General features: G+C 37.9%; 1 protein-coding gene across 1 annotated transcript; it reads right to left on the bottom strand.

Moving 5' to 3' along the window:
- Positions 1–271: 271 nt before the first annotated feature.
- Positions 272–1,956, bottom strand: LOC147635306 (flavone 3'-O-methyltransferase 1-like). The gene is made up of 3 exons (XM_086802155.1): positions 1,061–1,956; positions 787–851; positions 272–629 (listed from the first exon to the last, which is right to left on the bottom strand). The coding sequence occupies exons 1-3, from the start codon at positions 1,851–1,853 to the stop codon at positions 330–332; spliced, it is 1,158 nt and encodes a 385-aa protein (XP_086658281.1). The 5' UTR covers positions 1,854–1,956; the 3' UTR covers positions 272–329.
- Between the last annotated feature and the right edge of the window lie 10,440 nt (positions 1,957–12,396).

Raw genomic sequence — 12,396 nt, 5'->3', positions numbered from 1 at the left:
ATTAAAATTTAAAACAAAACAGTAGTAAATATTACTATTAACAAAGCTCCCCCTATACCATGACAACTGAGAGAGGCTATTGATTAGCCTTTCCCAAGGGGAGGTGGGTCACCGGCTAGCGCTAGCTCTCCATCTTCCTCTTGGGAAAGGCCTTTCGAAGGCCTTTCCCTAGTGCATCTTAGCATGAACAATCTCCATCTCGTTCTTGTTAGGTTCTTTGCCTTCACAGCTTGTAGCACTTTGTAGAAATGTTGAAGTGGTATTGAATACATATGGAAATTAGAGGGATGGTATTAATTAAACAACTTTGCAAGTTTGTTCACCTAGGCCTAAGCTTTATACATTTCCACAACACTAAACTCATTAAGCTTGCAGATCACTTGCATGTGTGCAAAGCCGACAACTTTACAAAGATCATGAAGCTCCTCTTGGGTGCGCTCTCGACCTCCAGGACAATAAGCAAACACTGCGAGGTCGAATTGGTACCCAACACGGGCCCTTAGCCCAGTTTCCAATGTAGTTGGTAGGATAATATCCACCACTATAACTTTCCCTTGGCTTGGAAGTGCTTTGTAACAATTCTCCAAGATTTTGACACATTGCTCGTCATCCCAGTCGTGCAAAATCCACTATTTTAAAAAAAACGAGGAATTTAACTATACGATGTGAGTGATGTCGTCTAAAGAAGTTCCTTCCACCAATAATAGAGTGGATAAAAAGAGTTGAAGTAAAAGAAATTTTAATTTTTTTGTTGCTTCAGTGTTGATCGAGGTGGATAAAAATTACCTTCATGAAAATAGTGTCAGCTCGGGGGATGCTCACGAACATGTCTCCTCCTACATGCTCTACGCCTGTTAATGGGAGATCACCGAATGGATCTCACGATTAAATTTCAAGTTATTTTTATTTAGAAGAATTCAGATTAGGTAAGCACAAAAATTAACACCTGAAAGGAAAGCATTACTATCTTAATGACTAATTCAATATTGTTGGAAGAACCGTAAAATTAGGCTAGCAAAACACACACAGTAATAAAAGTTTGAGGGCTAGAGCTCTTGACCAGGGTACTGGGGCGCAGCTGCAATCACATGAGGCTGATCGAAATTGATGCCTTTAATGTGAGGGTGCTTAGAGATAATCATGCTTAAGCAGGATCCAGATCCGCCACCCACGTCTACAAGGCTATTCACACCATGGTCGAAGCCATGGTAGGACGTCGTGGTGCTTTGAAGCAGTGCGCGCATGAGAAGTTTTGAATGGTGTGCCATTGCACGGTCGAAGAGCTCGCGAAATCTCACATCCTGTTGGCCGTAGAGGAAAATATGTTGGCCGTGGGTTTTGGTGAAAGGGCTTCCACCATCGAGGACTGCCTCTTTCAAGGCATCATGCCAAGTAATTTGCATTAACACCTCGTCTTGCAACAGGAGCAGCAGTGGAGCCAGGGATGCGCCCCCACCTTCGTTCATCACAAAATACTTGCTCACTGAGTTGAGCCCATACTTGCTTACAGCCTTGCCATATTGATCAACGCTTGTTTCTGGAGATGATGATGATGCTGTGAGAACTCCATGGCTTGCCAGTACCCTTAGAATGCGATCTAGTGAGATTGCAGCCTTTGCAGGATTGGAGGCGGCAGTCGACGAATCGTTGATGATGATGCCAGACATTATTTGGGCTGCTGATAATCCTTCTTCTGCACCGTTCTTGGCCAGTATCTCCATCACGTTCAAGTTTATTGCAGCTTTTAAGGCCATGGGCAAGGAACACAGCGAGCTCAGCTCGATAACTCGTAACCATGCTGGATCTTCAACTCCGCCTAGAGATTGCTGAGCCGCACCGCTCGTCTCACCCATTGTGTGTGTACTGCGGCGGGGGTGCAGGGTGACTGGGTGGAGGGCTTGGTTGAACGCAATTAAGGGTTGTATGATTCTTATGAATTAAACAGGCGGGCTTTTCATCTAAACGTGGAAACTATGGGCTCGGAAACCCTGTCTTTTTTCCATCCAAACACCTTTCACCACTGGCGACGTGAAAAGCTTCTTTCACCACTGGCGACGTGAAAGAAGGGCACGGTTGGAGTGTGTGAACCAGTTTTCATCTCAAGACAACGTTAACCTTTAGCTATTTTTCTTCAATTTCCATGGGTTAAAAATACACTAGTAGTAGGCACATAAATGTTAAATTTTCATCGGTGAAAAATACACTACTAGGCACATAAATGTTTAATTTTCATCGGTTGTCCTCTTGAAGGCAACGTTTCCCTTTACCCATTTTTCTTGAATTTCAGTGGGTGAAAAATACACCAAAGGCATCCTCATTTGATGCATTATTGAAAGTGCTGAAGTGACTATGCAATAAGTACAATTCATTTTGAAGTGACTATGCAATAAGTACAATTCATTTTCGAGAATTCAACATGAAGACACCTAAAAATAACTATTGATACATACTTTTGAGTAATTGATTTTTGACAATTCAACATGAAAACACATCACGTCAAGACAACTACTCATACAAACGTTTGAGCAACAAGGGGTGAATTCAACGTTTCATCTGTTGTCCTCTTGAAGGCAACGTTTCATCTGTTGTCCTCTTGAAGGCAACGTTTACCTTTACCCATTTTTCTTGAATTTCAGTCAGTGAAAAATACACCAAAGGCATCCTCATTTGATGCATTATTGAAAGTGCTGAAGTGACTATGCAATAAGTACAATTCATTTTGAAGTGACTATGCAATAAGTACAATTCATTTTCGAGAATTCAACATGAAGACACCTAAAAACAACTATTGATAAATACTTTTGAGTAATTGATTTTTGACAATTCAACATGAAAACACATCACGTCAAGACAACTACTCATAGAAACGTTTGAGCAACAAGGGGTGAATTCAACGTTTCATCTGTTGTCCTCTTGAAGGCAACGTTTCATCTGTTGTCCTCTTGAAGGCAACGTTTACCTTTACCCATTTTTCTTGAATTTCAGTCAGTAAAAAATACACCAAAGGCATCCTCATTTGATGCATTATTGAAAGTGCTGAAGTCAATAAGTACAATTGATTTTTGAGAATTTAACACATGAAGACACCTAAAAACAACTATCGATACACACTTTTGAGCAATTGATTTTTGAGAATCATGAAAACACGTCAAGGCAACTATTGATACAAACGTTTGAATTCGATATGAATTTTAAAAAATGTAATTTCCACATAATTCATACGAGTTATGTAAATACCCATTGAATGGCTTGCCACATGTACAATGTTGTCGAATTTAAATTTTTTGGTTTTTTCGCGGAACTCAACTGAGTTGTGTACTACAATTGGTTAGATTATCATTTTCAACAATTAGCTCCATAGGACTAAGTTTGCATCAAATTCACATCAAAGGATTTCTTTCTCATGAATTGGTCTCTAGCACACATATTTGAATGGAATCAAGACATTGGGTTCTACATACACAATGGGCTTTTAATTAAGTTTTTTGGTTTTTTTGAAGACTCATGTCATCTTATCTATGGACGCACACCCTATAGGTTCACTTCTATTAGCTCACATCTCACACATCTATTGGCTCAAATCTCACACTTTGTGGGCTTGCATTTGTGGACTCACGCCTATCTCGGCTTACATCTATCTTCTAGCTTAGTCTTATATGTAGACTCACATAGCATGTCTAGAGGCTTATGTCTCTCACATTTGTAGGCTAATATCACATCCCTATATACTCATGACTACTAGGCCCATGTCTATGTCTAATTTGCACATGGGAATATGGGTTCAACGTGGTGGTTTCTCAAGTTTTTTATGGTTCCTCGAACTTAAATACATGTGGATATTTAAGGTTTTTGATTCTAACTAATAGTGTTATGTAAGTGACCAACGAGTTCTACTAAAATGAGGATGTTTTTGGTGTATTTTTCACCGATTGAAATTCAAGAAAAATGGGTAAAGGTAAACGTTGCCTTGAAGAGGACAATCGATGAAAATTTAACATTTATGTACCTTTAAGCGTATTTTTCACCACCGATGGAAATTGAAGAAAAATAACTAAAGGTTAATGTTATCTTGAGGACAACTGATGAAAATTTAGCATAAAAAACTAGCCCAACAATCATAGAATTTCGATGAAGGAAAACTAGTCACACTTGAACCTTGCCCTTGTTCTCTTTCTTTCTTTAGAAAGAAGTTTTTGGCAAGGGAGAACTGGACTAGACAACATGTGCCATTGGAGAAAGGTGTTTGGATGGAAAAACGGTTTTCAAGGGAGAACTGGTCTAGACAACATGTGCCATTGGAGAAAGGTGTTTGGATGGAAAAACGGTTTTCAAGGGAGAACTGGTCTAGACAACATGTGCCATTGGTGAAAGGTGTTTGGATGGAAAAAAGTTTTTCACGGAAGAAATGGTCTAGACAACACGAGGTGTTTGGATGGAAAAAAGTTTTTCAAGGGAGAACTGGTCTAGACAACACGTGCCATTGGTGAAAGGTGTTTGGATGGACAAAGGTTTTTCCAAGGAGAATTGGTCTAGACAACACGAGATGTTTGGATGGAAAAAAAAAATTTAGGGGAAAACTGGTCTAGACAACATGTACAAAAAAAAAATCCAAGGAAGAACACTCGTCTAGACAACATGAGGTGTTTGGGAAAAAAGTTTTCCAGGGGAGAATTGGTCTAGACAACACGTGCCATTTGTGAAAGTTTTTCAAGGGAGAAGTCATCTAGACAACATGTGCCATTGGTAAAAGGTATTTGGTTGAAAAAAAACTTTTGAGGGGAGAGCTGGTCTAGACAACACGTGCAATTTGTGAAAGGTGTTTGGATTTTTGGAGGGAGAACCAGTACCATTTCTGAAAACAAAAACAATAAAAGCCCACCTTTGTTGAGCTCAGCAGCATGATTTCATAAGAATCCTCTTTGCATTCACCCAAGCTCCCATTGCTCAACACACCCTGCCCCCCGTGCACACACAATCGGCGAGACCAGTGGTGTCGCTTAGAACCAACCATCACGTGGCAAAGCAACAAGAACACAACGATGGGCGTAACCATAATAAAGTGTGCACACCATGCCACAAGCATGCAAGTGAAACTAACCCCTTAGAGTAACCAAAGAGACCAATGCTCCACGTTTGTCTTTGGAGCTAGTTGTCGACGGATGAAAGGTAGTAGATGTGAGTGCCTTTGGTGTATTTTTCATCGAGACTGAAATAAAAGAAAAAAAGAAAAACAGGTGTAAAGGTAAACATTCTCTCGAAGAGGACAAGCGTTGAAAATTTAACATTCACGTGCCGTTTAGTGTATTTCCACTAGCAGAAATCAAAGAAAAATGGCTAAAGGTTAACGTTGTCTTGAGGAGGACTACCAATGAAAACTAGTTCACACACTCCAACCGTGCCCTTCTTTTCTGGCCGACTTAGAAAAATAGCTAAAGGTTAATGTTGTCTTGAGGAGGACACCGATGAAAACTCGTTCACTCACTCCAACCGTGCGTTTCTTTTCTCGCCGACTTAGAAAGAAGTTTTTCACATCGCCAGTGGTGAAAGGTGTTTGGATGGAAAAAAGATAGGGTTTCCGAGCCCATAGTTTCCACGTTTAGATTAAAAGCCTACCTGTTTAATTCATAAGAATCAAACAACCCTTTGCATTCAACCAAGCCCTCCACCCAGTCACCCTTCACCCACACAATGGGCGAGACGAGTGGTGAGGCTCAGCATGTGAGAGTGTGTGTGTGCATGTGTTTGTGTTTTTGTGTGTGTGTGTGTGTGTGAATATGTGTGCGCGTTTGTTTGTGTGTGTGTGTGTGTGTGTGAATGTTTGTATGCATGTGTGCCTTGGAGAAAGAGGGAGAAATAATACACTTCTATGGAACTAAAATGAGATGATGTATAAATATAAGAGAATGTTAAAATGAATGTGTGACTTGGAGAGTGGAGAGAAAGGGAGAGAGAAAGAAATTATACAATTCCATGGAACTAAAATGGGATGATGTATAAATATAAGAGAATAATAAATAGGTTAGCCACTAGATAATATTTCAAAAAAAACATCATATAATGACTATAAAAGTAAGTGCTAACCCAGCTACTCTAGGTTTAGTGTCACTGTCACTATCCAAATCTAGCCAATCTAGATCATCATCACTAGAACAACCTCAGTATTGTCGATAAGCCTCTATGACTTGCTAGACAATAGTAGAACTCGTTGGTCACTTACATAACACTATTAGTTAGAATCAGAAACCTTAAATATCCACATGTATTCAAGTTCGAGGAACCATAAAAAACTTGAAAAACCACCACGTTGAACCCATATTCCCATGTGCAAATTAGACATAGACATGGGCCTAGTAGTCATGAGTATATAGGGATGTGATATTAGCCTACAAATGTGAGAGACATAAGTCTGTAGACATGCTATGTGAGTAGAAGATAGATGTAAGCCGAGATAGGCGTGAGTCCACAAATGTAAGCCCACAAAGTGTGAGATTTGAGCCGATAGATGAGTGAGATGTGAGCTAATAGAAGTGAACCTATAAGGTGTGAGTCCACAGATAAGATGACATAAGTCTTCAAAAAAAGCAAAAAACTTAATTAAAAGCCCATTGTGTATATAGTACCCAATGTCTTGATTCCATTCAAATATGTGTGCTAGAGACCAATTCATGAGAAAGAAATCCTTTGAATTTGATGCAAACTTAGTCCTATGGAGCTAATTGTTGAAAATGATAATCTAACCATTTTGAAAGTGCTGAAGTGACTATGCAATAAGTACAATTCATTTTTGAGAATTCAACATGCAGACACCTACTTTTGAGCAATTGATTTTTGAGAATTCAACATGAAAACACGTCAAGACAACTATTGATACAAACGTTTGAGCAACAAGGGGTGAATTCATACTAAACTTTGAGTGTAGTTCAGTTACTTGGAATCTAAGCTATACAAATATGTGAATTCAAACTAAACTTTGAGGGTCGAAGTAACTTGGAATCCAAGCTATACAAATATTAAAAGGGGGTGAAATCAAACTTTACTTCAACTCTATATTATCAAAACAAGAGAAATTGTTCTTAAAAAAGCATGTGCCCTACTTTTAAAAAAGGTATTTTAATCAAGAATGTTTTTAAAAAATATTAAATATTTTCTTGTTATTTATTATTTTTTAATTAAAAAATTAAGATAAAATAATTGATAGTACGCACTTTAATCATGCATTTAGTAACCAAGATAAATCAATACCAAGCAATATAGTTTTAAGATTACTTTGTAATAATATTTAATCTCGTTACTATTTCTAATAAAGGGTTTATTTATTAACTAGGATAAATCATTACCAAGCAATATAGTTTTAATATTACTTTGTAATAATATTTAATCTTGTTAGTATTTCTAATAAATGGTTTATTTGTTTTTATGTATAGTGTGTATGGGATACACCCAGGCACACACATCTGTATACATAAATGTATATTATATAATTGTATATGTATATATATATAGTGTGTGTGGATATGCGCACACACACACAAAAGAATATGCATATGCATATGCATATGTGTGATCAAACTTTGTAAGAGTGAGGGTGGGTCCACATATACACACTTGAAAAGTTTGGTCCATCTTGGTTACAATATGTGTGCCATTTGTCCTCTTTTCAACGTGTTGTGTCCTTGGAAAACCCCTTTGAAGTTGGCCCACACATTGTACATAATCTACTCTGATGGTGATCAAAATTTGTGAGAATGGAGGTGGAGTACACAAATACATTGTTTTCTTGTAATGTGTGTGCCATTTGCCCGATTGTGTCATGGCCTTAGGTAACCCCCTCGAAATTGAGCCTTTGGCCTATATTTCAATTAAATATACTCCAATGGTGACCAAACATTGCAAGAGTGAGGGTGGGGTTTACATATACACACTTGCATAGTTTTGTTACTATCTGAGCACATTTGGTTGGCAATGTGTATGCCATATGCCCGGTTTTCAATGTGTTATGGCCTTAGAGAGTCCCCTTGAAAATGAGCCTTTAGCTCGCACATAACAACCAGACATGCTCCGATGGTGTCAAAACTTTTCAAGTGTTAGAGTGGTATCCACATATACATATTTACAAATATTTTTCATCATCCAAGCACACTTGGTTGCAATGTCCATGTTAGATGCCCGATGTAGCCCCCTCGAAATTGGGCCTTTGTCTCACACATTGCAACCGAATGTTCTCCAATGGTGATGAAACTTTGAAAGAGCACAGTTGGAATCCACATATACACACTTGCAAAGTTTGGCCACTATCTAAGTACATTTGGCTATAATGTGTGTGCCAGATTACTCAAATTTCAATGTGTTGTGGCCTGAGAGCCCCTCAAAATTGGTCCTTTGGCTCGTACATTGTAATAAAATGTGCTTCGATGGTCATAAAACTTTGAAAGAGTAAGGTTGGGGTCCACAAAGTTTATTCTTACTATCAGAGTACATTTGGTTGCAATGTGTGTGCCAAACGCTTAGTTTTTAATATATCATTGTCTTAGAGAGCCCCCTCAAAATTAGGACTTTGGTCCACACATTCCAACCAAATGTCCCCCCTCAAAATTAGGACTTTGGTCCACACATTCCAACCAAGTGTGCCCCAATGGTGACCAAACTTTTTAAGTGTGTATATGGGGTCCACATATACACACTTACAAAGTTTGGCGACCCCATCAAAGCACATTTGGTTACAATGTGGAACCCATTTTCTTGGTTTTCAATGTGTCATGGCCTTAAAGGACTCCCTTGAAATTGGACCTTTGACCTCCACATTACAACCAAATGTGCTTTGATGGTGACCAAACTTTACAAGAGTGAGGGTGGGTCCATATATACACACTTGAAAAGTTTGTTCATACCATCGAAGCACATTTGGTTGCAATGTGCATGCTAGATGCTTAGTTTTCAATGTGTCATATAGTCTTAGAGAGCCTCCTCAAAATTGGGCCTTTCACACACACATTGTATCCAAATGTGCTCCGAATGATGAGAAAACTTTGCAAGAGTGAGGATGGTATCCACATATACATGCTTGCAAAGTTTGATCACCCATCGGAGCACATTTGGTTACAAATTTTATGCCGACACCTGGTTTTCAATGTGTGGCCTTAGAGGGCCCCTTCAAAAATTGGGCCTTTGGCTCGCACATTGCAATCAAATGTGCTCTGATGGTAACCAAACTTTGCAAGAGTGAGGGTGGGTCCACATATAAAGAACAGTTTACAAAGTTTGTTCTCACCATCGAAGCAAATGTGGTTGTGATGTGCATGCCATTATGTCATGGCCTTAGAGACCCCCCTTGAAATTGGGCCTTTGGCCTGCACAACATAACCAAATGTGCTCCGATATGGTGATAAAACTTTGTAAGAGTGAGGGTGGGGTTCACATATACACACTTAAAAAGTTAAGTCCCCATTGGAGAAAATTTTGTTACAATGTGCATGCCATTTTCTCGATTTTCAATGTGTGGCCTTGGATAGCCCCCTCCAAATTAAGCCTTTTTGACCTGCACATTGCATTAAAATGTGCTTTGATGGTGTGAAGAACAAACTTTGCAAGCATGAGGGTGGGATCCATATATACATACTTGCAAAGTTTAGTCACCATGAGAGCACATTTGATTACAATGTGTAAACGCTTGGTTTTCAATGTGTTATGGTGGCCTTAGAGAGCCCCCTCTAAATTTGTGACTTCACCTCACACATTGCAACCAAAAGTGCTCCCATGATGGTGATCAAACTTTGCAAGAGTGAGGGTGGGGTCTACATATACACACAACATTTGGTCATCATCACAAGACATTTTGTTGTAATGTACATTCCATTTACCTGGTTTTCAATGTGTCATGGCCTTAGAGACGTGACCTTAGAGAGCCCCCTCAAGATTAGAACTTTGGCATCCACATTGTAACCAAATGCACTCCAATGGTGACCAAACTTTCCAAGAGTAAGGATGGAGTCCTTATATACACTTGTAAAGTTTAGTCAACCATCCAACCTTATTCAGGTTGCAATGTGTGGGCTAAAGGCCAAATTTCGAGGGGGCTCTCTAAGGCCACGACACATTGAAAACTATGCGTTGGCACACACACATCGCAAATAAATGTGCTCTGATTGTTATGGGAATATATTTTAAGCCTTCTTAAAAATATTATTCAACCCTCTTAGATAATTCGGGGACGTTTGGATTATCTTTGTGTTAAGCCCAATCATGTTAATAGCATGGGTGATGCTATTACAAATATTAATATGTTTGGTATGTATTGTCGTATGGCTAGGGCATCCAATGTTTGTTACAGTTTAGTTTGTATGGGAGGGTGATTCTTGAGTCACTTATGCCTCTGGCAAACATGTGTGTGGTTATGGTTTGTATACTTATGAAATATTTATTTGCCAATTTATTGTTAGTTATTTTATACATGAGGATTCCAAAGATTGAGGAGAACTCGCACATAGTTATTACTTGGCACACATTTTTGTAAACAATCTTTTTATATACATGTGCTATCTTGTGCACATTTTGATTTATTTTGGAAAGCCTTAGTTTATCAAGCATAGACTTGAACTTTAATATTTTATAAAGCATGATATGCTTTAAACCTAGCCTCGATTTATGGGCACTCTATTTTGAGCATAAGAGAGTGTCGTGCAAGAAAAGCACTTTTTGTATTTTTGGAGAGGCTATGGTCTAATTTCAAATAAAGTAATATGTAAATACTCATGTGTGGGGAAAGGCCACGCACATGAAGGGGGATGATTGCACCCAATGTTGGAGTCATGATTTTTGAGCTAATTATTATTTGTTATTCACTCAAATATTGTAGTTTTTGATGAGTTCTTTGGTTTGCTTTAATCAATTTCTTTTTGCAAGTTCATTTTTACTCTATTTTCCTAGAATTGGATCCATGGGAGTGGTATCAGAGCTTTGGATTAATTCAATCTTCTTGAAGCCCATCAAAGACTTATGGACAAAGAGGTGAAAGACTTGTGGAAAAAGAGATGAAACAGACAAAGGCAAAGGTGATTTTTTAATTTAATTTGAAGAAGAATACATTTATGGTTATGTATGGTTGAAGGAAGTCTTATTTTTAACCATTGGACAACAAATCTACATCAATCTATTGTCCAAAGACTAAAGCAAGGTGGAAAACCATTAGTGGGCTTGTGAAAACCACAAAACCACCTTTAATCTCACGAATCCTCTTCATAATCTGTCAGTACTGATCAAATTAGCAAGGGAAGGAGCATAGAGAGCCATAGCAATATTGCTAAGCTAGTGGAAGTATCAGAAATGTATCATGGACGGCTATGGAAATCTCTCAAGTCAATTTGTTGATTTTTTCCAAATTGTTTTTGTTTAACAGAGCAAAATTTGATTAATTAACACCATTTTAGATAATTTGGAAAAAATCCCATTTCCATTTGAAAAATGGGATCATGGTGAACTTGTCCAAAACTTTGTCAAAACCCCCTCATGTGACATATCATTGGAAAGATCTTGAAGAGTAGAATCTAGATCTTCAATCTCCGACAAATTTGGAGTTGGCATGCTTAAGATATATACATAATTAAATGGAGTGATTGATTCCCAAAATATGAGATTTTTCCCAAATTATCTAATATTGACTTATTTGATAAATTGGAGCAAGAAAGGGTTGATTTTATGCAAATATAGTAAGGAAATTGTTTTTTCAACCTCTCCACCTCCCAATTGATGCCCGGGTGACTACTTTCATGATTTTCATGATGCATTCATTATCTTGTATTTGCTGACTGGCTAGTGTATTTCCAGCCCCATGGCTGTAGAAAAACTTAATCAAGCTTTTAAGCTTAATTATTAAGCTTTTAAAGCTTCCAAAAAGCTAGAAAATAGCACAAAAATATATTTTTTTGATCCAATAATTCTACAAAAATTTACTCAGCTATAAATCAACTTTCTACAGCTCATATAAAATTTCCAAAATTTCCAAATCTTTTTTTTGGTCCAAAATTTTATTTTTGAGCTTCTATAGCTCTAAAAATTACCTGAAAAATCCAAAAATTACCCCAAATTTTTCTTTAAAAAATTGACAGCCTCTAATATAGTTTGGAAAACTTTCCAACAACTTATATTGCTTCAATATAGCCTCTATATTTCAAATCTATGGATCTCACTTTAAATTTCGAACGTAAAACATCTATTTATAGAGATTTAAGGATGCAGGATAAGTCTTTTACAAAGTCTTTTAAATCATCTTTTCCTTCAAGTACTTTTGATAAATATAGAATGCACAAGGGTGAAGATGTGATTAACACTAGTTTGGTACCAAAAAAGGACACTTAAGTGTCCTTTTTCGGACGATGCAAATAAAATGCTACTTGTGCTAGG

The sequence above is a fragment of the Cibotium barometz genome, chromosome 9, assembly GCF_041138505.1.
Source record: "Cibotium barometz isolate CiBa-2024 chromosome 9, ASM4113850v1, whole genome shotgun sequence".
NCBI classification, from domain to species: domain Eukaryota; kingdom Viridiplantae; phylum Streptophyta; class Polypodiopsida; order Cyatheales; family Cibotiaceae; genus Cibotium; species Cibotium barometz.
This window is presented reverse-complemented; position numbering and strand designations above follow the sequence as displayed.

Excerpts from the sequence above, each read along its gene's own strand:
- LOC147635306 (XM_086802155.1), bottom strand. The coding sequence starts at position 1,853 with ATGGGTGAGACGAGCGGTGCGGCTCAGCAATCTCTAGGCGGAGTTGAA. Across the intron at positions 852-1,060 it reads AGCTGCGCCCCAGTACCCTG|GCGTAGAGCATGTAGGAGGA; the intron begins GTCAAGAGCTCT and ends TCCCATTAACAG. Across the intron at positions 630-786 it reads CTGACACTATTTTCATGAAG|TGGATTTTGCACGACTGGGA; the intron begins GTAATTTTTATC and ends TTTTTAAAATAG.